We start from the raw sequence: 25,413 nt of genomic DNA on the forward strand, positions 1-25,413 counted from the left end.
ACCTGTGGCAGTGGTCAAGAGATAAACACACTGAATGGTCAACATTATGAATACAGCAAGAAAAGTGAAAATGATTCTATTGTACAAACTTGTAGGACAATAGTATGCAAACAGCATCATGACCTGCGTAGGAAAAAAGTAGTCTCTTTCTTTAACCACATGAAATCCTTCTAAATCACCTTAATAAGTGCAAGCAAGGCTTATGTCGAACCACAGGAGTGCTGAATGTGTGTTTCTCATATAAGAAACATATGAAATATCAAATACAACATCACACAAATTTTGGTGGCTGAACTGCCTAAACTGTAGATGAAGTACACATTATTTCTTAATACTGTTTTAAAAATTCAAGAACAATAGGATGTGTTTAATTTCACACACCCAAACAAACTTGTTATCTCTGTGTTCCTTTTAATACTGCCAAAACCAAATATTTGTCCCAGAATCAGGCCAAAGTACTTTCAGGCAGAGTACTGTTTAATGTAAGCAAGGTCTCAAATTTCCCATGAACATCAAAACAATTGAACAGAATTCTCTCCATGACCTACATGAACAATATCTACATACTTTGTAATGTAGCTGTGTTCCGCTTGGTCTAGAACTTGGATTGGAATAAAACGTCCTTGCGACGACCCCTTGTATCTTCCCTCTCACTGTTTCAACCTCTTGCATCCATGGTTATGTGGACATCATCCATGTGTTGTTTCCATGGAAACAAAACCTGTGCATCAATTTGGATGATTTGTTTCCCTCCTCATATAATATTAACAAAAGAAAAAACAAACTTTCCCTTGCAGTGCCACCTACCATTAGGTAAGTTATGTCAATAGTGAATTTGGATAATGACCACTCTAGATTAGTTCATCTTATACAAACATCTTTCTTCTTTATATGACTAGGTCACAGAATTCCTACAATCTGATAGGCTCATTACCATGTACAGAGCATTAATCTGCATTTATCTGCATTGCTTGTTCTGTCATACAATGTATGTCCAGTAAAATCAACCCATGCATCATTACATATCTCTCTGTAGAGTTTTGTACTGGCTGCATTACACATCACCAGACAAATGTACTTGTTACCAGAATCTAAAATGTTTTCAATTTGTCACTCTTGCACACTTTGTGAATTGGTGCAATTAGACGCACTCTTAACACAAAAAAGCTGTCCAATAACAACCCGGCATGGCCTCACAAGCTCAAGCCACTTCTGCATTTAACTCGTGCACTCAATTCTCTCTGCTCATACATTGTACTTATATTTATTACTGTCCTGCAGCAGAATTTTCTCTGGAGATCATTTTCCACTGCTTTTGGGCCTCACACTGACATTCATTAGATTTGTTGGATGATGTACGTAGACTGCTATCCTGATATAATCAGAAAATTCGCGAGGGGTGTAGAGGACAGGTGTGATAAGGCCACTTTGAACTCAAGAGTGCACAAATAATGCAGGGAAAATCAATGCCATCCATGGCAATAACTAGATGCACCTTGTGGACAATTTATAAATATCGGGGAAAAAAAATGCGAGAAAGCTGAATTAGTCATGATGAGAATACACATGGGGTGCAATGGTTGTTTATACACATATCAAACTCAACCCTTTGGGGTCTACATTGGGCCAATCTGGCTACAAGCCAGCATCAAAATGTCCTTCTTCTCCTTCGGGAAGCGCAGCTCACGACCGGCGTGCCGCGCCCGCTCGATCTCCTCGTCGGCGACCGCCAGCTCCCTGGAGATGATGCCGGGCGTCTCCTGTTCCCGGGAGATCCAGTCGAGGGCCATCTGGGAGCGCATGTCGTCGTCCAGGGCCCGGTGGGAGTAATGGGCCAGCACCTCCTGCCGGGAACAGTCCCGTTCCCGCATGGCCTTCAGGCTGCCGTTCCAGTGCAGGAGCTGGAAGACCGTCATCAGCTCCTGGAACTCAAGCATGGACTTGGAGCGGTTGGCGGCCAGCATGAAGCGGAAGGCGCCCAGGCTGGTGTTGGGGTCCTTCTCGTCCTCAGCTGGACCCTGAGGTAGGTAACAAAAGGCAGAAACTGTATAGAGATGACTACAAAGATGACCTACAGTAGTGGGATGAAATGGATATAACTTAAAACATTAAATGACAACAAAGACTTGGAGCGGTTGGCGGCCAGCATGAAGCGGAAGGCACCCAGGCTGGTGTTGGGGTCCTTCTCGTCCTCTGCTGGACCCTGGGGTAGGTGACGGAAGATGGAAACTTATAGAGATTATTTAAAGAGATAACTTATGGAGATAATTCCCAGAGATGACTTATAAAGATGACATACACAGATAACCTATATCATATGATTTAGATGACTTTATGAGTAAAACTTACAGAGAAAACTTACATGTATAACCATCAATATCAATATCATCATTGTCATCAATTACATCTGCATCCCTTTTAAAGTGGATCTGTAAGAGGGATAAATATACATGATTAACTGTAGCAATACAGCAGACTGGCATTACAACAAATGTTGTTAGAGAAAAGTATTCACACTGGTCCCTAAATATGGGGAAACTTTCTTTGTACATGTATTTCATTGGGGTTTTTTTCACCCTGATACCATGTCCCAATATAACAAACACCTTTCCCTTTTCCTTCAACAGGGTTTCTTATAAAATTGAAGCCTACTGTATCAAGCAACATAGCTCATTAAGACTGTGAAAATGTTCCATTTCAACAGATTACATCTGACACGGCTTTCCTTTTTGTTTACTATGATTGTATCAAATTTTTGCTAATTCTCCGTGAGATGCTTGATAGAGAAGCATGTAGTGAGGTGCAATTCAAGTATGGCAAAGGGGAAATTCCCAAATTCTATACTTTACAGAAATGACCTTGCATATTATAAAGAATTTTAATTTAAAAAATCCAATTACGAACTGCATACATGATAGACTTCATTATCATTACTCAAATGTCGTGAATGGGCTTGTACACGCAAACACGCTTTCCAAGACTTCTGAGAAAGACAATAATTGTTATGTTTGCTCAGAGGCATCCTTTTTTGGTTGTGCCACATTTAAGCCTGCCTACCACAGTTCAAGAATGCCCGAGTGCTTGAATTCAAGATCGCACAAAGAAAACAAATCAAGAACTGCATAGTCGGCACAATTCATTCTCGACGATACGCCTACATCCACACACACAAACAAACATGCTCTCAAACACTCCCAAATAGGGGGGGGGGGGGGAATCCTTGGAGGATCCTGTTTGGTATGTACATACTTAACAAATAAATCAAAATTGTGTCACTCCTAAAAATGTAAGATCATTCAGCCATAGCAATGCAAAATACAAGTTAATATACAGCGGGTACTGTCCGAAGGCGGGAATACAAGAAAAAACAGTACATGAACATTATTCCTTGGTACACACTGAGAAATTCGTCTTCAAGAGAAGGCATGCATGAATACAATATGCAACTGTTCTCTAGAAAGAAGGCATGTGCCCAAACTTGTGCATTTGATGAATGGAGAAAACTTGGTGGAAACACTTTTGGAAAATTTAAGGAAACCATTCAATCTACTTTTTAAGGTTTGAATATGAATCGCATTTTGAGTACGAACTCACAGGTTGACAATCTGGAAAACCAACTGCCTCCATCACCATTTGGGGCTGAAGAAACGATGCCTAGTGTGTGCATGGCAGATTTCAAGCGAAAATCCATGCTCACATTATATTGCTTTGTATGAAAACTGAAAAACCAAAGAAGTAGATCACTGAGAATTTGGGTGAAAAATCTAACTTATAAATCAGTTCAAAATTGTTAAAGGTTTAGAAGAGTAACAGAAATAGGCAACTCTGTGTGATCTAGGTGTCAAGCAGCTTTCCATTTGTTTTGTACGCAAATGTTAACACCATTTTTGATACACATATTTTTCCCACTTAGAGAAGTGTTTTCTTTACACCTGTTCTAGGTATGATTGGAGTAATACACTTTGTTTGTGTCCTCCTCAGTGGACAAATTGTGTCTGTGAATAAATATTTGAGAAAAACAAAAATTACTGTTTTATTTTGTTTTGCTTTGTTTTTTACAAACAAATGAAGAGCAACTGAACACCGCCATCACACAGCATTGCAAATTTATCTTACTCCCTATTAAAATCTTTTTCACATTTTTTGTGTCTGATATTTTCCCAAAAATTTTTACCAACATACTTCTCCGATTTTTCTGTTTTCATACAAAAGCAATACAATATCAAGATGAACCTTCCCTTTAAAGGGTGTGTACAGTTCTGGTCGAGGTGAGGATTTTCAGAAACCACCCTATGAGATGTCAAAGAGCATGCAGTTCTAAGGGGTATCAAAAGTTCATTCGATGAAAATCGGTTTTGAAATGGCCGAGATATCCAAATACAAGGTAAAACAAAGAGATCCTAATAAAGTTGTGGCATGTCGCCTTTTATTATTAGCACTTTTTTGGATATCTCAGCCATTTGAAAACCAATTTTCATCAAATAAACGATGAATCCTTCTTAAAATTACATGCTCTTTCATATTTCATAAGAGGCTTTTCATTATCTCACTTAGGAATGTTCAAAACATGAATCCCCACCTCAACCAGTACTGTACAGTCCCTTTAACTTACGTCAAAGGACTTCTTGGCATCCTCCACAGCCTGCTGGATAAACTTGTCTGTGATCTTCCTGGTCGGGTGCTCGTTGAAGACGGAGTTCATCAGGGCGATCTTGGCCGCACTCCGCCTCGCCTCAGCCTTGGTGGGGCAGTCCTGGGAGGGAGAGAGATTTTACAATACAACCCTTTCTATAATACCAGTGAATTTGACAGCATGTACACTGCATTATGCTATGGAGTTTTCTGTACCAATTCACACTAAAAGCACACACAGGGTTAAGCATCAGTTTAACTTTTTTTTATGCTGTGGAGTTTTTTTTTTTTTTTTTTTAATGCTCTGATATTGGCAAACTCATCAAGTCCCCTAAGCCACACTGCTTTGATTTGATTTGGATTGGTGGGTGCACTGCATTTTTATATTAAAATATCTGTCTCACATTGTAAGTGTTTCTTCAGGTAGAATAAGACTTCTCAGTCACTTGAGTTTTATTTTGCCCACATACTATTTTTGTTTTCAGTTGCAAAATTATCAAAAGTCCCTAAATCATCTAAACTCAAACTGATCCTTCACAAAACTTGAAAGACATTCAAAGTTTTGTAAACTGTAAAAGCACACATTGTAAACTGACTGTTTTGGGTGCACCAGGTGGGTTGGGGAGGATGGCCCGATGGCCCAAGTCACTTTACTAATAGTTGGCTCTTTCCAGACCCGGGCTGCCCAACCTGGTACACCCTTATCACTCCAGTGTACGTTCTGATTTCAAAAAATGTAATATGATATTTGTGATTGAAAGCCGAATAAATAATAACAATAATAATAATAATAATAATAATAATAATAATAATATAATGATAATAAAGAACCATTGATTATTCTGCTTCAAGTTGGCAAAGGTTTGATATTTCTTTTGATTTTTCTAATACAACTGCAAGTTAAATGAATTTAGCCACTTCAATCTTGTTTTTCTCTTACAAAGACATGCATTAGAAGCCATGATATTCTGCCCACAACTATCATGTGTGTTGTGTGCACAGTGTATGTGTGCTTAAGAGTGCAGTATAAAAGCATTCGGTGTAATTTCATTGTCTGTGATGTCATTCCTTATTTGTTTTTTTAACACAACTGGGGCCATGACCTTTGAACTGAGTGCAAAATACAGATGTGCATAAAACAAAAGAAGGAAAATTTCTCTGATAAACAACTGTGACTGTTAAATCATTTTGTGTTGCACTCACATGAGATGTTTCAACTCATGTGCCATGTTGGAATGAACTGACTGGGCCTGCACAAATTGGATCTCACATTTATCAAACATTGAAAGTACATTGTAAAATACCTGGAAGCTAGCGAAGCAGCTGCCGCCGGGGAGTGTGACAAAGCAGACGTATGGTGGGCTGGAGGAGGGGACAGACTCGTAGACCACGATGGGTCCGTTCTTGAGCTCGGTGCCTCGCACCGCCTTCATCTGCCAGAACTCCTGGAGGGCTTCCACGACGTTCACTGTAGGACGGAAAGACAAACAGTGAATGACCTTCTTGCAGAAATGAATCCCACTGATGCCAAAGCAACAAACTATACAGGAATGTTGTTACTAGTAACAACATTCCTGTATAGTTTGTTGCTTAAAATCTCATTTTATCATTTAAATCTTATACAGTATGTACAGTACTATTCACTGTGTTTCATAAGGTGTGTGAAATACAGTTTGCCAGACCTCTCAACCTTTCTGAGTGAAAAAAGGGATAATTTGGCTCAAAGGTAGGAAAGAAAAAAGCAGTTCCCACAGGAGTATGTAGCAAAATCAGAAAAATAGGAAATTCCTATTGAAACACCACTGGGAATGGTCAGAATTCAGATTCTTTCCTCAAATTCAGAATGGTTCAGAAGTCTGATTTTCTCTAATTTGATCTAGATCTGCAAATGTTTAAGTTAAGATATAGAAATCTTTATAATGGATACAAAGCCTCTTTTTGATTTTACATGTATGTATGATTCCTAAACTGAACATTTTATTTCAAGAATACAATTCCTGCTTTTCTCTCTAATATCTTTCTGATCTCTTTAAATGAGGTACAAAGTATGCCATTCCCAAATCTAACCCCTTCAGACTGATTTATCATGCTTTACATGTGTACACTATTGATGGGAAAAGCGCGTGTACACTATTGACAGAATTCCATTTACTGCTTCAGCTACCCTCTACTAGAGTCTACAGTCTACATTGTATAAAACAAGATGCCATGTATATACGTGCACATGAATGGCGTGTGACTCAAATTCTGTAAACGTACTGCAGTAATTTGAAATTCTAGGATTGGTGCTTCATCATTGTGAATGTCATTCGCATGCTGCAAGTTTTCTATCTCAACTGGTCATGTATTACTGGGACATTAAATCATACAAATTGTACTGCTTTCAGGAATGAGAAAATCTACATACACGTGCATGTACATTACGTGCAAAACTTGATTATGTTGAAAGTGGCAAGAAACAAATTTGTACGGCCGACAGATAGTGTTCCGGTGGCAACATTTGGGAAATGCAAGATTACAGAGTTTACAGCTGTTTTGACAAACACTAGTGACTACAAAGTCACACTGTACAACTTCCATCAAAAGAAATGAAATATATCTTTGGACAATGATACACTTCTGTATGGAAAAGAACAAAAACAAACTGGGACACCACAATCCCTCTTCCCCTCTCCCCCTCCCCCCCCCCCCCATGAAAGACACATTGTCTGAGATGATTCTAAACATGCCTCATATTCACAGTTTTCTCTGCAGTATTTCAATAGAAAACCACCCAGCGTGACTGATCCATGCTTTGTTTGGCATACAATAGTTACAATCCTACTTGGTCTGATGTCAGCCTTGCGTCAAGACCCATGAAGCCTAAAAATAGACTATTAAATGACATTCTTTGGTATACCCAACATACCCCCACCCCCATATCAACAACAAAATTTAAACTAAAGTTATTGTACAAAAATTGTCTGCTTCTTAATACCAGGTAGTTTTCTAAAAACCATGTGTGAAGCGATAAACATGGTGACGTGGTGCATACAATGTACTAAATAATAAAAAAAGTACAGCCAAACTTTACCATAACAACAACCACCGTCTACAGCGGCCACCTGCCATTATACGGCCACTATTATCCCCCCCCCCCCCCCGAAAAAAGCCATCGTTAACAACCCTGTCTATAGCGACCACCTGTCTACAATGGCCACTTTTTTCGTCTCTCTTGGGTGGCTGCTATCTATAGGTTTGACTGTAAACTCAGTTGATGTTCTATTGTGAAAATGACTTCATCACAGGAGAAGGCATTTTCTACCAACGGTCATTGAGGGTGTATAGGAAGCCATGTGTGGAGAGTACCCCCCCCCCCCACCACATACCCCATCTGTCACTTAGGTGGTCAAACGTACACTGTAATGTATCGTTGTTAACCCGTTGAGGACGAGTCCAGAGTATACTCGGGCAGGTGTGTATGGGAAATGTGTGTTGTAGCAAAATCAAACCGTCCTCAACGGGTTAAAAATTCAAACACGTTGTAGTAGCTGTAATGTACCAAAAAAAAAAAAAAAATGTATCTACACTTGTACAGTACAATCATGTTTTGTTTTATATTGTTTGTTCGTTGTCATTGTTTTTGCCCGACTACATTTCTTACAGTTTGTATTGATCACCCTAAATCCGCACATTAAATTTGAAATCGTCTGTTGAGAATGAGAAGGCCATTAAGTGGTCGTGAACACTATGGGTTTAGTGTCAACTTAACGCCCTTATCATTCTCAGCCGACGAAATGTACATGATTAATTTGTCAAAACTCATGCCCATATCTCCCCCCCCCCCAAAAAAAAAGGTAAAATTCAGCTTCTTGTGACTGCCATTGTAATTGCAAGAAACTCCTGGGTGCTCAAGGCTATACAATACCAAAATGATGCTTAATAAATCAAAAACAACAGGTAATGATACATACAACCATCGGTCAGTGTGGAAAGGTATGTGCACACTGTATAATGATATGGATGGTAGGCCTATATACACCACATCTGAATGTATTGTATGTTGTATGATGTTTGGAGGTTTGAGACTCCCCCCCCCCCCCCCACCCCCTGCTTCTCGTTTTTCTTCTTTTCCTTGTTTACACCCGTTCTTTGAAATGTATAAACCATCGCCTGGAATGTTTGACAAGCATTTGACATACCAACATGTCTAAGGCTTCAGTTCTCCGTCACTAATAGCTGTCTCATTGCAATCAGTATTAACCCTTTGTGTGTTTTGAGTGCTGATTGGTACAGAAACCCCCATACCAACGCTGTATACTACACTGTGTACAATGTACCGTGTGTATGTGTACACACTGTCCAAAGTCCTTGGTACAGAAGGAGTTAATACACAACACAATGGGTGAGAACATGTGCACAGCGTGTATTTTTCCCCTGCATACAAACAGGGCATTGTCATGCTAATGTATTGAGGAGACAGTGGGGAAGCATCTTTTGTCAGCAAGCGAGGGCAGTATTGTCAGCCCCCCTTCAGAGAGCGTTGTCCTGTTGGCTCAACACTGGATCCATTCTCCAGCGTGAAGCTTGTGGCCAGGCAGTCTGCGTTATTTACTGTACATGGGGGGCGGATGATTAAAATGCCCTGAGGGGGATATTGGGATAGGGCTGCTGTATGTTTGGCATCGAGGAAAATTGGGAGGAATTAGAAATTTAGGAAAAGATATCATAAATCATACAATGCACATTTATGCTCTTATTGGTGGGGAATCTCTGTTATTACAAAGTTCACTGCTTACAAGAGAGAGAGAGAGAAAAAACAAGGAAAAGTAGAAATTACGCGGTGCGTAAAATATGTCCCCGCCGGAAGTAGCATTTAGTAGCAAAATGTACAATATCGGTAAAAAATCAAGGTCAAAGGTCAAAGAAGTCAAAGGTCAAAATTCTGTGTAGAAGTTTTGAAGCCCTCACCTAGTGCCATCACAAAAAGCAAACGGAATCAAAATCGGGTTAGAAATGGCGAAGGAGTAGCATTTTGTAGCCAATGTACAATATAGGTCAAAAATCAAGGTCAAAGGTCAAAGAAGTCAAAGGTCAAAATTCTGTGTAGAAGTTTTGAAGCCCTCACCTAGTGCCATCACATAAAGAAAACGGAATTGAAATCGGGTTAGAAATGGCGAAGGAGTAGCATTTTGTAGCAAAGTGTACAATACAGGTCAAAAAATCAAGGTCAAAGGTCAAAGAAGTCAAAGGTCAAAATTCTGTGTAGAAGTGTTGAAGCCCTCACCTAGTGCCCTCACATAAAGCAAACGGAATCGAAATCGGGTTAGAAATGGCGAAGGAGTAGCATTTTGTATCAAAATGTACAATGCAGGTCAAAAAATCAAGGTCAAAGGTCAAAGAAGTCAAAGGTCAAAATTCTGTGTAGAAGTGTTGAAGCCCTCACCTAGTGCCATCGCATAAAGCAAACGGAATCAAAATCGGGTTAGAAATGGCGAAGGAGTAGCATTTTGTAGCAAAATGTACAATATAGGTCAAAAAATCAAGGTCAAAGGTCAAAGAAGTCAAAGGTCAAAATTCTGTGTAGAAGTTTTGAAGCCCTCACCTAGTGCCATCACATAAAGCAAACGGAATCGAAATTGGGTTAGAAATGGCGAAGGAGTAGCATTTTGTAGCAAAATGTACAATACAGGTCAAAAATCAAGGTCAAAGGTCAAAGGTCAAAATTCTGTGTAGAAGTTTTGAAGCCCTCACGTAGTGCCATCATATAAAGCAAACGGAATCGAAATCGGGTTAGAAATGGCGAAGGAGTAGCATTTTGTAGCAAAATGTACAATATAGGTCAAAGGTCAAGGTCAAAGGTCACGACTGAAATTCTGTGTAGAAGTTTCAAAGCTCCCATGTAGTGCTATCATATAAAGCAAACAGAATCAAAATTGGCTCATAAATGACAGAGAAGTAGCAAATTGAAGATTTTGATCACACACGGACGCACACACGGACGGACACACGGACGGACACACGGACGGACACACACACGTACGGAGCCCGTTTCATAGTCCCCTGCTCGAACTCGTTCGGCGGGGACAAAAAAAGAGGAGAATTATGGGGTTCATAGCACTGAGATGTACACAATATACTTAGCATGTGTACAAGGTGTATGATGTTTAATGTATCAGATATACACAATATATTTAGCATACATACGTACAAGGTGTATGATGTTTAATGTATCAGATATACACAATATATTTAGCATGTGTACAAGGTGTATGATGTTTAATGTATCAGATATACACAATATATTTAGCATGTGTACAAGGTGTATGATGTTTAATTTATCAGATGAGTTGTAGAGTGTACTGGTGAATTTGATCTCTGTATGATGTCAGACTATCTGACTTGTCATTTTTCTTTCTTCTAATAAAGTCTTTTGATTATCTCTCCACTAAAAATATCAACCACCCAACATGCATCTATAGATCTACACGTACACATGTACGTACATGTATTCAAAACAGAGCAGTGAACTTGTATGTTTTATGATATGGGAGGGGAGTGGTTTCTGCATCAAAATACACAATGTTTTGAAAATTTCACATCTTCTTTTCCTTTCTCTTAAATTGTTTCTAAGCCACTACCTTCCTTATCACTCTTGGTAACCATACATTACAGTACAGACCATGGATCTGTACAGTAATGTTGTGCAACATTCACCACTCAGGGAAAACAGTGAACGGTACAGTACTTTAAAGTAGAGCTGACAGCTGGAGTGATGTTCAGGACCGTTGTTCCCCATTGTTCTATGATTAATATACATTTAAATAAAATCATTGTTTGATTTGTTCATGTTGACCAAGATATCATTTCTGCCACATTAAGAAAAAGAAAACAAGAAAAACAACAACAAAACATATAAACCTCCAGAGGTTCATAATGTACTTTCTTTCTTGAATATAATTCTAAACAGATGTACATGTACATAGTATACAAGTAGGTAATATTGATTATTTTTGATTGGCAGCTACACCAGAAGATAAGCACAGTTGTGGAGAAGTGGGTTGTACATGTACAGTGTATACGCATGCCTCAAGTGTGTTTGAAGTTCAACTACAGTGTATACCATCAACAATGCTCCAATTTCCTCTAAATGTCAAGGGGTGGATATGTTTACATTCCTTTGCCTGTGTTTTCAAACATGATCCCTGCAGCTACAAAAAAAAAAACTAGAAATGTCGCTACGGCGACTGGTGTATGCCTCCGCCATAATACATGGTTCTCCTAATAGGTCTATAGTACAATGTCTTGACAATGTGTGATGACAGTTTCACACAATTGGCAAAATATTAAAATGACAGGTTTGCCACAAATGTGCTGAATGTTCACTTTCCTAGAACTAGGTTCAATTGGATGAATGATTAAAACGTCAGAGTGCAGGTATTTGGGGGAACTGATGATTTTCACTTGACTTTTGACCCTTTTACAAGTTTATGCATTGAGTAATTTTCAAGGTATTGAGAAAAAGTATAATTTCAGTATCAAATGGTAAAATAGTATTATCGAAACCTGGCCTTTGACCTTTGACCCCACAGTTCCAAAGAGAATCACTGTTAGGTAGAACATGCATAACTATGTAAGTTTCATGACAATACCTTGAGTTATTTTTGAGATATGGAGGAAAAAGTGCAATTTAGCACTTTCACTTGACCTTTGACCTTTTGGCAAGAAACTTCCCACAGAATATATATTGGGTTATACATGCATACATCAAGTTTTAAAAAAATCCTTCAGGCACTGCATAAATATAAGGAAAGTAGTTATATTTTGAGGAGTTGACCTTGACCTTTGACCCCAGACCTTTGACCCATGACCCCCAACTTCCCTAGATAATCACTGCCCATCGGTACAAGCATATACTAAGTTCCATGAAAATACCTTGAACCATTTGCGAGATATGGAGAAAAACATGAAATTTCAATTTTTTTTTCACAAAATAACCTGTGACCTTTGACCTTTGACCCTGTGACCCTAAAATCCACACAAAGTATCATCCCCCAAGGATATACCCTCATACCAAGTTTGATGCAAAACCACCACACGGTTCTTGAGATATCGACAAAAACAAAACGGGACGGACGGACGACCCGAAAACATAATGCCTCCGGCCACTTCGTTGGCGGAGGCATAAAAAAAAAAAGAAATTATTCCTTACGAAGTAATGGGGCTATTATCAAATTACTACCATAGGTTCTCACAATATACATTGTACATGTACACTGTGTGTGTTCATTTGTACAATGTACAACTGTAGGCCCTACATGTTGTACAGACATAAATAGTCATTATTATAAATGATAATATTCATATTGGAGTCAACACTAGGACAACATCACAGAAATTTAGATGTTAATGAAAAAGTTTATGCTATACAAAGTGTGGCTCAATGTTCATGAGCATTACTACAACATACAACAGAGGGGGGACAGAGAGAAGACTTTACTCTTCCACACACACTCACATTTAAAATGAAAAGTTTGCTTTGCTTTACATCTCCCAAGTAAAATTTGTACAACCTACAATGTATGCACTATTACACAGTAAATACATGGTACATTGTATGTCAACACAGAAGCTACGTTACACATGGTATGTCAACACAGAAGCTACAAATTGTAAATTATTTTTGCTTGCTTGTTTATTTGTTTGTTTTTCCTAAACTGTCAGGGCCATGCTATCAACATCATGTACAAATCATCTCCATGATTAAAAATTTTCTTTGGCTCGTGAATGGTCTCATCAGGTACATACACATTGACCGATGTGTTGGCTCAGTGAGTAGAGCGGCTGCCCTCACAATCGGGAGGTCGTGGGTTCAAACCCTGGCCGCGTCATACCAAAAGACGTTAAAAGATGGGAGTTGCTGCTACCTTGTTTGCCGTTCAACAGTTGAAAAGGTTAGAGCAACGTCGATCTGGCGCTGCTCAGTGGCTGCCGGGCCCACGATCAATTGGGCAAAAAGAATTTCCTTTCTTGGACAATAAAATTTGGAGTTTATATCCAAAACAATTATTATTATATCATTCAGACTTGGTCTACAATGTGCTATGTAGGGCTGACTACGTGGCCTGACCCACTAGACAGGGCAACATGGAGGGCAAGTGCTAGATTTTACAGGCTCCGCCTGCTGCCTACCCAAGAACCTGGGACATCGGCAGCAGAAAACTAAAAACAAAGGTTCAAAGACAGACAAGTCACTCTGGTTCTGTTATGAGATTAAACAAGTCTCACAAAATTGTCTGGAAGACTGAGTTTGCAAAATATTGTTTCCCAACCATTTACGGTAAAACAGCATAATGGCACATTCTACAACAAATGTACTGTATACACTACAATAAATAGTGAGTCTAACATTTTGCAAGATTGTAGGGACTTCCAGACCATTTCGCGAGTGGTTAAATTTGGGATGTACAGAGAAATGTGCGCACCTCACATGCTTCATGTCTGGATCGGGGTTGATATTTTCATGTTTTAAAATCAACAAATAGCCCCTGACTAGTGAAATTCGCAAATTTATATTCTATAAAAATCTTGCAAAATATTTGGCACATGTATACAGTATATTAAACCTGTACCTCTTAACATGTACCTAGGTTAAAGTGTGGTAAGAAATTGTCAGATCTTGACTCCTGCGACTTACCTCTTCCGTATCCCTGCGTATGTTTGGCGAAGCTGTTGACAACCGCATCCACCGCCTCCTTCAGCACGGCTTTTGCCCTCTGGTCTGTCATGTGCAGGCCGTCCCCACCCCGGGGGGACACCCCATGGGGCGGGAGACGCCCTTTGACACTGGCAGCCATGCTGACCGCTGCCTGGAATTGTTCATCGTGTAATGGTGGTGGTGGTTGTCTGTAAGCCATCTCTAAAGACACTGAGATTAGTGTTCCAAAATCAATCACAGTTGGTACTGTCTATCACACCTGTCTCACTGTAACACGCTCCAAGATCCTTTTTGATGGCAGCAACGTCGTGTAGTCCCACCTGATATTGTGGCTGCTGGGAGTTCTTGAGCAAAGCCTCTGCTTAGTCCCAACCACTGGAAAAGGCAGGGGGATTTGTTAGAGTCCTCCTCTTGTGAGAGAATGCTCCTAACTGTGGCACAAGAATCACATTTTGACCTTCACAGAACAGTCCAGATCACCTGTTGCTTTCCCTATTCTCCTTGCGTTCGCATGTTACCTGAGACAATCTTTGAGTCGACAAGAAGAAAAATCGTAAAAATTAGTCAACATTTCCACTCATCTCAAAGACCTGACACACATGTAGGCCTAGACCAAGGCTCCTTCTCGACTCAAAGCCTGACTAGCTTTTCTCAAGTGCCTTTACAAATTGCACACAGCAAAGCTTTGGTTTTATCAGAATGTTTATCATCACTTTTACATAGTATACGTACAATATTAAACACAGAATACATTCACATGTACACACAGCCCACTCGCTGTAGTCTGGACGGGCTAATTCACATGTAAGTAGCAGGGTATTACACATTGTAGTTGTAGATCTACTGTACATCAAAGATGAATGCAGCTTTGAGTGCAGTATTTTATGCAGTTCTACAATTGCACAAAGTATATAAACTTAGGCAAAATATTATCGAGAAATGAGACAACAAAAAAATACAAAATGGAAATCTAACATTAATTTGAATATTGACACTAGACTAGTTACTGATCTTTTATTCTGTGATAACGCAAATTGTCCAAACCAAGGTTCGACCTCCCGTGCCAAAATTCAACCACAAGCAAAAGGCATTACTCTCCAGGTTTTGCATAATGTTGTCGTAGTGGGCACTCGAATTAAGGTGTAGGCCTATGGGCGGCTTACTTTACTCTGGAAGGCCAAGAGGTCTGTGGAAGAAGTGAAAAGTGAATTGTAAAAAAAAAAAAAAAAAAAAAAAAAAAAAAAATGTCTTAGAATAAAAGCAAAACTGTATTTTGTGTTGCCTGAAGGTTTGCATGAGGAAGTACTATAGACCCCTATAAGCTGTTATTTTCGCGAGGGTTTCATTTTCGCGAATTTCGCGAATCACAGTTGGAATTGAACAACACACGAAAATGTCTCCATGCGCCCTGTTAATGCATTCATGAAGTGTCGGCATCAATTCGCGAAAACAACATCTCGCGAAATAGTCTGTGGCGTCGTCATACATTAACGAAAATATCTGTAGGGCCTACGCGAAAAAACAGCGTAGTTTCTATACAGTAGATCATTTAAATGAGGAAGGATCAGAAAGGTTTGCGGTGACACCATATGGTCAAACTAAAGCAGACCTTTCTCCCTTTTCAAACTAAACATCAGACGTTATCATTGGTTATGATGAACTGAATTTACCTATTTCCCCTGACACTGTCAAAACAATTGAACGATTCATTTATTAGGCATAGGATCTAGTACTCAGTAGTACTAGACTGACAAAAAATAAGAACTTCATCTTTTCTTGTAAGGAAGCCAACACACCAGGCTGACGATCAACCTTGTCCTTGACCGCTACCTTCAAAGGGGACGCCACCGCTGCGCTGCACAGCACAGCACAGCACAGATTGCTTGCTTCGTTGTTTAGCACGTACCCCACGTATGTATTTACCCCACTGTTATATCCCTACGTTCAAATTGTGAATTGTGTGATGAGCAGCTGCATGCTGTAAAGGCAAAAGCAGTCGCCAAAACGGTTCGCTAACCCCAAACACAAACCATAATCCGTTTGTCGATGGTGCTCCATTAACGACAGCAACGTTCCCAACGAAATGGTTTTGATTGCCTAACTGTTCATATAGCGTTAAATCAAGAAACTTACAGTGTCTAACGTTCCTAGTTTTTGACGTTAGTAGTTTGCCGAGTCGGATTTTTGCTTACCCGAGGCCGAGCGAGCCTGCACAGCTGCAGCACTGGATGGTCCACCGACACAACAAGCGATAGGCCAACTGATATTGGCAGCTGCGTTGCGATGATGATTTTTTATGCTGTTTAGCACACAGGTCGGGTTACCGAAAACATCCAGCTGAAACTTCAAAGTGCACTTAGATCTAGTATTTCTTAAATTCTAAATTCTCTTTGCAGAAGTCAAACCCTTGCAGCAGAGCCGTTCGTTGATAAGTTCGTAACGTGTCTTCGTTCGAGCTTTTGTTGCTACGTTTTGAAAATGTCCGCTAGGCTCATCGGAATCACGATTATTCCGCAATTAGTTGTACTGAAAGAAGCTATCCCCCAAGCTGCAGTCAACAAAAAGGAAGAAAAGGCTATGGTAGCGGAAAAGAGCTTGCGGCAAGATGAAACGCATGAGCGTAGTCTGAATGACTATAGTGACCAGCCGGTCAAAATGGGAGTGAGATAGCTGATACCCACTATCTCGACTATGCGTGCCCATCATTTTTTTTTCCTTCTACAATTTACATGTTTTTTGTGTTGTTGTTTTTTTTTTATTTTATTTGTAGATATGACTGGCAAGTGTAGGCCTACAGTAACTTGTTAGCATCTCTTCTTGTGATTTGGAAAATGTTGTGCCTCCTTTTTGTCAAGTGATATTGTATATTCATGAATACATTTTATCTATCTATCTATCTCTCTATCCACACTCAACAAGAAAAAAAAAAGTAAACACTTTTTCGAGTCCATATTTTCCTTACAAAATTTTAATGAAAATCTATGTATCATTTATAAGCCATATAGGTAATTTAATCACCCTATAGTATAAAATAAAGGGGAAAATTAAGAATGAGGGAACACACATTCATTCCTGTCCTCCAAAGCACACAAGTAAAAATTGGAAAAAAAAAATACATGTATATATATTATTTACATATATAAATATATATATATATGAAGAGTTTGTTTGCAAAAACCGATAAGTCCATATTTGTCAAATGGAGATATTTGCGATTAAAGGTCAAGAAAAATAAAGAGAATAATAAGAAAAATTTTGCTTCTTTTGACCATAACTTCAAAAATGTACCTTTATATGTAGTGACCAATATATCATTTAAAAGGCATTATTTTGTACTTTATGACAGAGACCGTACTTCAAAATCATCAAAAATGGACTTATCGGTTTTTGCGAACAAACTCTTCATATATACATATATATATATATATATATATATGCTGTTTTTCACTTGCACATGCCCGTCAAGATAGCTAAAACAAATTACAGTTTAACACAATGAGACAACTGAATGAAATAGCAAAATTGTCATTCTCTTTTTGTTTATTCATAATTTCAAACAAAAGCAAAGTGGGAAACTTAACCTGGAAAATACAAATTTTCTGTCAGCTCAAACTTCAATGGTATATTGAGAAAAGGCACGAAGATGATGAAATGAACAGAATTTCTTATGTTCATTCTTTATCTATTAATTCAAGAATTCATGAGACAAATGTAAGAACTAATGCGATTTACAATTTTCCTAATTTGAAAAAAAAAAATCAAATTTCTGTCATTGTTTGTTGATATTGCTTCCTTTCTTATCTCAGATGAATTTGAATTTGACTGAAGATTCTTAGATTTTCCTCATTTGTTTAGCCTTTGTTGATCTTTAGGACTTCAAAGATATTAAAGAGATCATAGGCATACTTCTGCAACTGTTTAATTCATGTCTCTTATTGTGTTTAATTTGTCTTTTGTTCTTACTAATTTTTTTCTGGAAGAGCACTTACATATGAATGACATCTTATTCATTATTTTTTTGCAATCTTTTACTTTTGTGCTTCTGGAGAGAAAAACAAAGGTGCTAACTCATGCGTAAAGTTTATCTTTTTGTTGACATACCAGGCAGATAGCCTATTAAATCATCTTTTATAAAATAACTAATACATTCAGAGTCTATCAGAAACATAAAGTTGAAAAAGTGTTTACTTCCTTTTTTGGCTGAGTTTATCTATCTTTCTATCTATCTATCTTTTAATATCCTTATATGCACTGTATATATATATGATATATATATACAAATTGTGTATATCCACGAAACTTCAGAGTACTTAGTATCAAATCGAAGACCTGAATATAAGAACGACCCAAGTCCAATTTTTGGCCAAATTCTGTTTGACATGGGAAATTGTAGCTTATGCATGGACTCATCTTGTGTATAAATGATAAATCCTAATTACCCCCGGAAGTGCCTGAAATGAATGAGTGAAATCTTATATGACTGTAAGAATGACCCAATTCCAGGACTTAGGTCATTTTTACATTCATATTATAGCGCCCTCTCTCATCGCGTCTCTCATCTCATATAGCAGCCAATCCTGCATATGATTCAAAGAACAACCTCAGTCCATTGATTATGATTAAAAGAACAACCCAAGTCCATCACACAAAACGGCCTCTCCACAATTAATGTACATATTAATTGTCATAATAATATATGAAGAGTTTGTTTGCAAAAACCGATAAGTCCATATTTGCCAAATGGAGATATTTGCAATTAAAGTTCAAGAAAAAATAAAGAGAATAATAAGAAAATTTTTGCTTCTTTTGACCATAACTTCAAAAATGTACCTTTATATGTAGTGAGCAATACATCACTTAAAAGGTATTATTTTGTACTTTATGACAGAGACCGTACTTCAAAATCTTCAAAAATGGACTTATCGGTTTTTGCAAACAATCTCTTCATATGTTCTAATAAATTTGTATATACAATGTTGCCTTCCCATCACAGTTGAATGGAATATCATTGGAGAAATAAAAAAGATATGAAGTTTTTTTAAGTTTACTCGAAATGGCCTTCCATGGACTCGAGTCATTCTTATATTCAGATACGTTATCATTTCACTTTGGGATTTATTCATTTAGCGGCATTTTAGCTGCAATTTGTCTGTGTGTTATTGAGCATTAGCAAAGTCTTCAACACTTCGCGCTGCGCGGGAGGCCTGGGGGAACACCCCTCCTGTACCCACCCCCCAGAAAAGCGCTAGTGTGCCAATATAAATATTGATCCCTGACAAAGGTAAAAAAAAAAAAATCTTGGCAAAAAGCCTGTATATTTATATATTATATATATGAAGGGTTTGTTTGCAAAAACCGATAAGTCCATTTTTGAAGATTTTGAAATACGATATTTGTCATAAAGTTCAAAATAATACCTTTTAAATGATATATTGGTCACTACATATAAAGGTATATTTTTGAAGTTATGGTCAAAAGAAGCAAAAATTTTCTTATTATTCTCTTTATTTTCCTTGACCTTTAATCGCAAATATCTCCATTTGGCAAATATGGACTTATCGGTTTTTGCAAACAAACTCTTCATATATATATATATATATATATAAACATTGAGAGATAGAGGATAGATAAATAGATAGATATTTAAAGGTACAGTACAACAAAATCACAAGGCTATTGGAAACTTTTATTGCAAAATAAACAACATTTAATTCCATACACTATTCAGTACTGGTAGTCCACATGACACACAAAAGAATAAGCTCACATGCACAACATTTGATGTCTATTACATAGCAAAGAAAAAGAAAAAAAGAAAAGAAGAAAAAATTCAAACATCGCTCAGCTTTAACAGGAAGGTATGTACTCTAGTAGGCCTATGTATGTACATGTACGTATGTATACTGGACAGTATGTATTATACATACATGTACATGAAAGTAAGTGCACAATCCTGTTTATATGTTTATGTATGTACATAATATGTGTGTGTATGTAGGTATTTATGCATGCATGTATTTAACTATGTATTACTATGTAATGCCATAAATGTATGTAGGCCTATGTATGTGTGTTTATGTTTGTATGTATGTGTGATATACATGTATGTGTATGCACATAATATTTATGTACAAATGTAAGGTATGTACTTCATAAGCAGGGCTCGACATGACCAGTGGCCTGGGGGCCACTAAAATTTGATGTTGGGCCATCAAATTTCCAAAGCTCAATTGGGCAACTAAAATTCAAAATTTATTATGTTTCCTTTAATATTTCTGGCAAATACATTTTCCGGATCGCCAAAATTTCATATTTAAAGATTTTAGTGGCCTCAATGGGCCACCAGAGGAAAGAGAGAGAGAGAGAGAGAGAGAGAGAAAGAAGCGTCAAGCCCTGATGCATGTATGTACAGTACAAGGAGAATAGAATTCATATTGTAGGCCTAATATAAATCATATAACTTCAGCATTTTACATATTGTACACGTACTATCAAAATATATTTGACAAATTTATAAAATTTTGATTGAATTTGCATCATACGTATGAAATAGCAGACATGAAATCCAGAATCATATTGCTTTAATGACAGGTGGAATAATTCTGTTTGAAATACCCAAATAAATCAATCCAACAATGAGAGAAAGAATTGTCTCTAGGGAAGATGATTAATGAAATTTCAAATGCAACAAATACGTGAAAACAATTCACAAAAATGATATTAAAAAAATATATATATTTGGCAGTACAATGTACCATAATGACAATCTATCAAGACATTCATCAGTTTAAGATCATGAAATAAAAAAATACTGCGGGTATTGAAATTATGGCACAGCTCAGTGCATGGCATAGTTAACACAAGATAGGGGGTAACATTGATTTTTCTACGTATTGGCTAATCCTGTACAAATTGTACATTAGTTTCCACATAAAATGTAATCAAAAGGTGTGACAGAACAATTATCCGTAAACTGCGATATTCCTTAACTGGTGAGTGAAGAGTTGGAACCTGCACAATTTTTTTCTAGTTGCTGCACTAGGGTTCTGTTGTATCCAACCTCTTCATAACAAAATTTCACTGACTAAAGTTACACAATACTATTTCATACTCCCCAACTAAATATGTACTCCAGACTAGGACTCTAGACTACACCCCTCCACCATCCCTTGTACAATTGTACGCATGTAGCTCATGACTGGCACCAAAATGGCAGCTACTAGTCTGCTTTCGAGATCCTTTACTGAACTGTAGTCCCTTCCACAAAATGTGCCCTAGAAGTCTGCAGGACTATCCAACCAAACCTGCTAGTGCTTTCATCAAGGGAGGGTGTTAATACACTGGGAAGCAAAATAGTACAGGCAGATGGTCTGGAAGCCAGACTAGGCAGCTACAGGCTATACCCCTCATCAAAGGGTGTTGTCATTATTCCTCTAAATTTGTCTCATCGGTCAAAGCCTGTTTCTTTTCCATCTTTATTATCATTATTATTATTATTTACACAGTAATCAGTATACACAGTGCTAATGAAAGACTTCAGACAAATCAAAAGGATAGACAACAGTATGAATTGAAAGACTAGTTCAGCAAGAAGAAATCATTCAGTACAACATCAGTAACAAAATAGCAAAGCAAGTAGAAAGGAGGAGGAGGAAGAACTGATCTTAGTCTGCAAATTCAGACACTCAATGTAATAGGAAAATCATGGACGGATTTCAGATACAAAATACTCTTTCCTAATGAGAGAAATAAAGCAATTGTGAATGCGCATCCACAAAAGTAAAAGAAGCTTTTCATTACCAAATATATCAAACACACAAAAGATCCACAAATCAACACAAAATCGAAAGCACCGAAGCTCTCGTAGTAGATAATTGGAGATCGCCTTCAACTTTTGACAAAAATGTCTATTATTTCTCCCAGAAAAAAAAAGAAGAAAAAAAAAATGAAATTGGTATGTGGTCAAAGGAGAACAAATTTCTATTCATAATATAAAGCGGTATAAACAGGTTTAGGAATTATATATTTTTTTCACTCTATAATACCCTATTACTAATTCGAAGTATTGTAAAACACAACATATAAACTCTGGGTTGTCAACATTTTTTTCCAGGGGGTTGAAAGACTGTACATGATGATGTCAGTATGACATAAAATACTGATATCATAATAACAAAATGACAGTGGCACATCCATACAACGCATTATATGCAGAAAGTGTGACACTGAGCAGTCAATCCCTTCTGCTTCTAAGGTGACAATTTTCACTGTGTGAGCAGCAAAAGTGCATAAGCACTCACTCCTTTGGGACGAGCTTGATAATGTACTAATGCTTTCAAAAATATATGCACCTATCATCTGACATTAAGTACATTTGGTCATAAACTCATAGTAACGTAAATTGTACTAAAACAAGGAAGTTCGCATGCATTTTAATTTCGCCAATTTCGCAAGCGGCAATAACGCACAAAATTAAAATGCACGCAAAAGTTCTTTCCTACACAATATGCATTGGATGCCAGTGGCAAATCGCAAAAATTTCATGCTGCGAGAAAGGCCGTCGGCTCCAATTCGTGAAATATGCCACAAATATATATTGTGTTTTACAGTGTATAATAAAAGTACAGCAAATTTCTGGGATAAAGAAAAATAAAGTGATAGCACATCACACCAGAGGGGCATTTCATGAAGAATTTTGTCAGATATCTTTTCTTACAGAGTGTTATAAGCTACGGAAATATCCCGTACTTATACCTGATTGGCAGAGAGCAGCAGAAGGGGAAAGGGGGCAGGGGAGGGAGAAGCGTAACTTTGTGTGTAGGTAGTAGTGAGAAGAAAAAGAGGGGAAGGGGAGGGGATCTTTGTGTGCAAGTGGCAGTAATTAGAAATATATGTAGGGGCTCGGGAGGCTGGGCACTGAGGGACGGGACAGGTCAACTTGAGAGCAGGTGGTAGTACCAGTAATTAGAAATAGGGGGCCAGGGGGCAGGAGTCAGGGGTCTGGGAGAGGGAATGTTTTCAGGGGTTTGGGAGAGGGAATGTTTTGTGCTCATGGTAGTGATAAGAAATAGGCGACCAGGAGGTGGGGTAACTTTGTGTGTAAGTGGTAATGAGTGAAAGAATGGGGGGGGGGGGAAGGGGGAACTTCCTGTGTGCAAGTGGTAGTGAGTAGTAAAAGAATAGTTTAGAGATGAAATAAGCTGTGGTGGTACAGACATAGGACAGGTCAGGAAGACAACAAACTCACATGATGCCTGAGGAAGAAGATTTCACAGGTACAAAAAAGAAAGAGAAAGAGAAAATCGAATGACAGCAGATATTAACCGTAATATAGTGGAGCAATGGAAGAGTAGGACCCAAAGTGCAAATTGCTATCCAAGTAGGAAGCCAAAGAACATGACAAGATTGTTCTCCAGGGAAGGGGACTGCTGAGTTCCCTCCTACTATGATTGACCTCCAGTTGCATGACGATGATGATTAATATAATGATGATGACGATGAAGATGATGATGGTGAAGCTGACGACGACGATGACGATGATGATGATGATGATGATGATGATGATAATTACGACAGTAATGACAAAGTGTGATCATGATAATGAAGATGATGTCAATGATGGAGACAATGATTATATTGATACGGCTATTAAATGCAGCTGCTGATAATGATAACTCTTGATGATGATGAAACTATTTTCATCTGTTACAAAGCTGCAATGGTTCACTACCAGCACCAGTGCAACTTGATTAAGTGGCACAACACCACTTTCCATGCTACTGTTCACTGTAAAATATAGAGACTGGTGATGTTCCTTTCTCTGCAATATCAATGCTCTTAAGGAATGCAAATAACTTGGTAAGGAGGTAGCTACACCACTCTCCATGTCACTGCTTTGGAATCAAGAGACTGGTGGTGCTCCTTTTTCTGTGATGTTAACGCTGTCCAGGTCTGCTCATAACTCTGTGAAAAAGTAGTGACACCATTCTCCATGCCAGTTTGCTTTGTAATCATGAGACTGGTGGTGCTCCTTTCTCTGCGATGTTCATGCTGTCCAGGTCCACTAATAACTCAGTGAACAAGTAGTGACACCACTCTCCATGCCAGTGTGCTTTGCAATCAAGAGACAGGTGGTGCTCCTTTCTCTGCAATATTCATGCTGTCGAGGTTATCTAATAACTCAGTGAGTAGGTACTGACACCACTCTCCACACCAATGCTTGCTTTGGAATCATGAGACTGGTTGTGCTCCTTTCTCTGTGATATTAATGCTGTCAAGGTCTGCTAATAACTCAGTGAGAAGGTAGCATGTGTCCATTCTCTCAGAGCCTATGGCTGCTTCAAATTGCAATCTGGGGGTGTAAGCAAAAATATGGAGGGAAATTCATTAAGGTACTAAAATTTATTTTCAAATCAACAATATATGTTTCACAGAGAGAAAAATGAAAGCAAAACTTGCAACTTAAGAAAACATGAATATAGCAAAAGAGCGACTATCAATAACAAAATACTGTAAAAGTGGAAATTTTCGCGCTGTTGAAATTTTCACGCATTTCGCGCGACCCAAAACAAGCGCGAAAATAAAAGCACATGAATATTTTTTTTTGCCATGCTCCAGCAGTTGATGACTTGATTCTGCGGAATTAAAAACACATGAAACTCTTCTTACCCCGTCGAGCGCGAAAAATTAGTCGCGCAAAAATGTTCACTTTCACATAACATGGTTTAAAGTTCATACTACAAATGCAAGTCTATAAAGAAAAGACACATTATTACATGCCATTCACGTAGATGTGATATCACTGATGTTACAGTGGTTGATAAACAGTTGTCCTGTGCACAATATGTAACAATGTACATCATCAAAAAGATTTTATGGTGATGGACATAAGATGTACAAGTATTTATTGTGATGAAAACACAAATATAATCAAACATCATTCTGAACAACTATTGTTCGTGATAATCACTTCTTCCTGTGTTGTCTGTACTTTTAACATTGCTGTTCTATCCTGTCCTTAAAGGACAAGTTCACCTTCACAGAGTTGTGGGTTGAGTGAATGCAGCAATGTAAGTAAAACACAT

The 25,413-nt window shown here is 38.1% G+C and overlaps 1 protein-coding gene across 1 annotated transcript; it reads right to left on the reverse strand.

Moving 5' to 3' along the window:
• Window positions 1–974: 974 nt before the first annotated feature.
• Window positions 975–14,808, reverse strand: LOC140226216 (protein limb expression 1 homolog). Its single transcript, XM_072306704.1, has 4 exons — window positions 14,309–14,808; window positions 5,937–6,100; window positions 4,613–4,753; window positions 975–2,018 (listed from the first exon to the last, which is right to left on the reverse strand). The coding sequence occupies exons 1-4, from the start codon at window positions 14,526–14,528 to the stop codon at window positions 1,617–1,619; spliced, it is 927 nt and encodes a 308-aa protein (XP_072162805.1). The 5' UTR covers window positions 14,529–14,808; the 3' UTR covers window positions 975–1,616.
• Between the last annotated feature and the right edge of the window lie 10,605 nt (window positions 14,809–25,413).

Source organism: Diadema setosum, chromosome 3, assembly GCF_964275005.1.
Source record: "Diadema setosum chromosome 3, eeDiaSeto1, whole genome shotgun sequence".
NCBI classification, from domain to species: Eukaryota; Metazoa; Echinodermata; class Echinoidea; order Diadematoida; family Diadematidae; genus Diadema; species Diadema setosum.

Coding starts and splice junctions, on each gene's coding strand:
- LOC140226216 (XM_072306704.1), bottom strand. CDS start 14,528: ATGGCTTACAGACAACCACCACCACCATTACACGATGAACAATTCCAG. Junction 6,101..14,308: donor TACGCAGGGATACGGAAGAG/GTAAGTCGCAGG, acceptor TCCGTCCTACAG/TGAACGTCGTGGAAGCCCTC. Junction 4,754..5,936: donor GCTGCTTCGCTAGCTTCCAG/GTATTTTACAAT, acceptor TCTCCCTCCCAG/GACTGCCCCACCAAGGCTGA.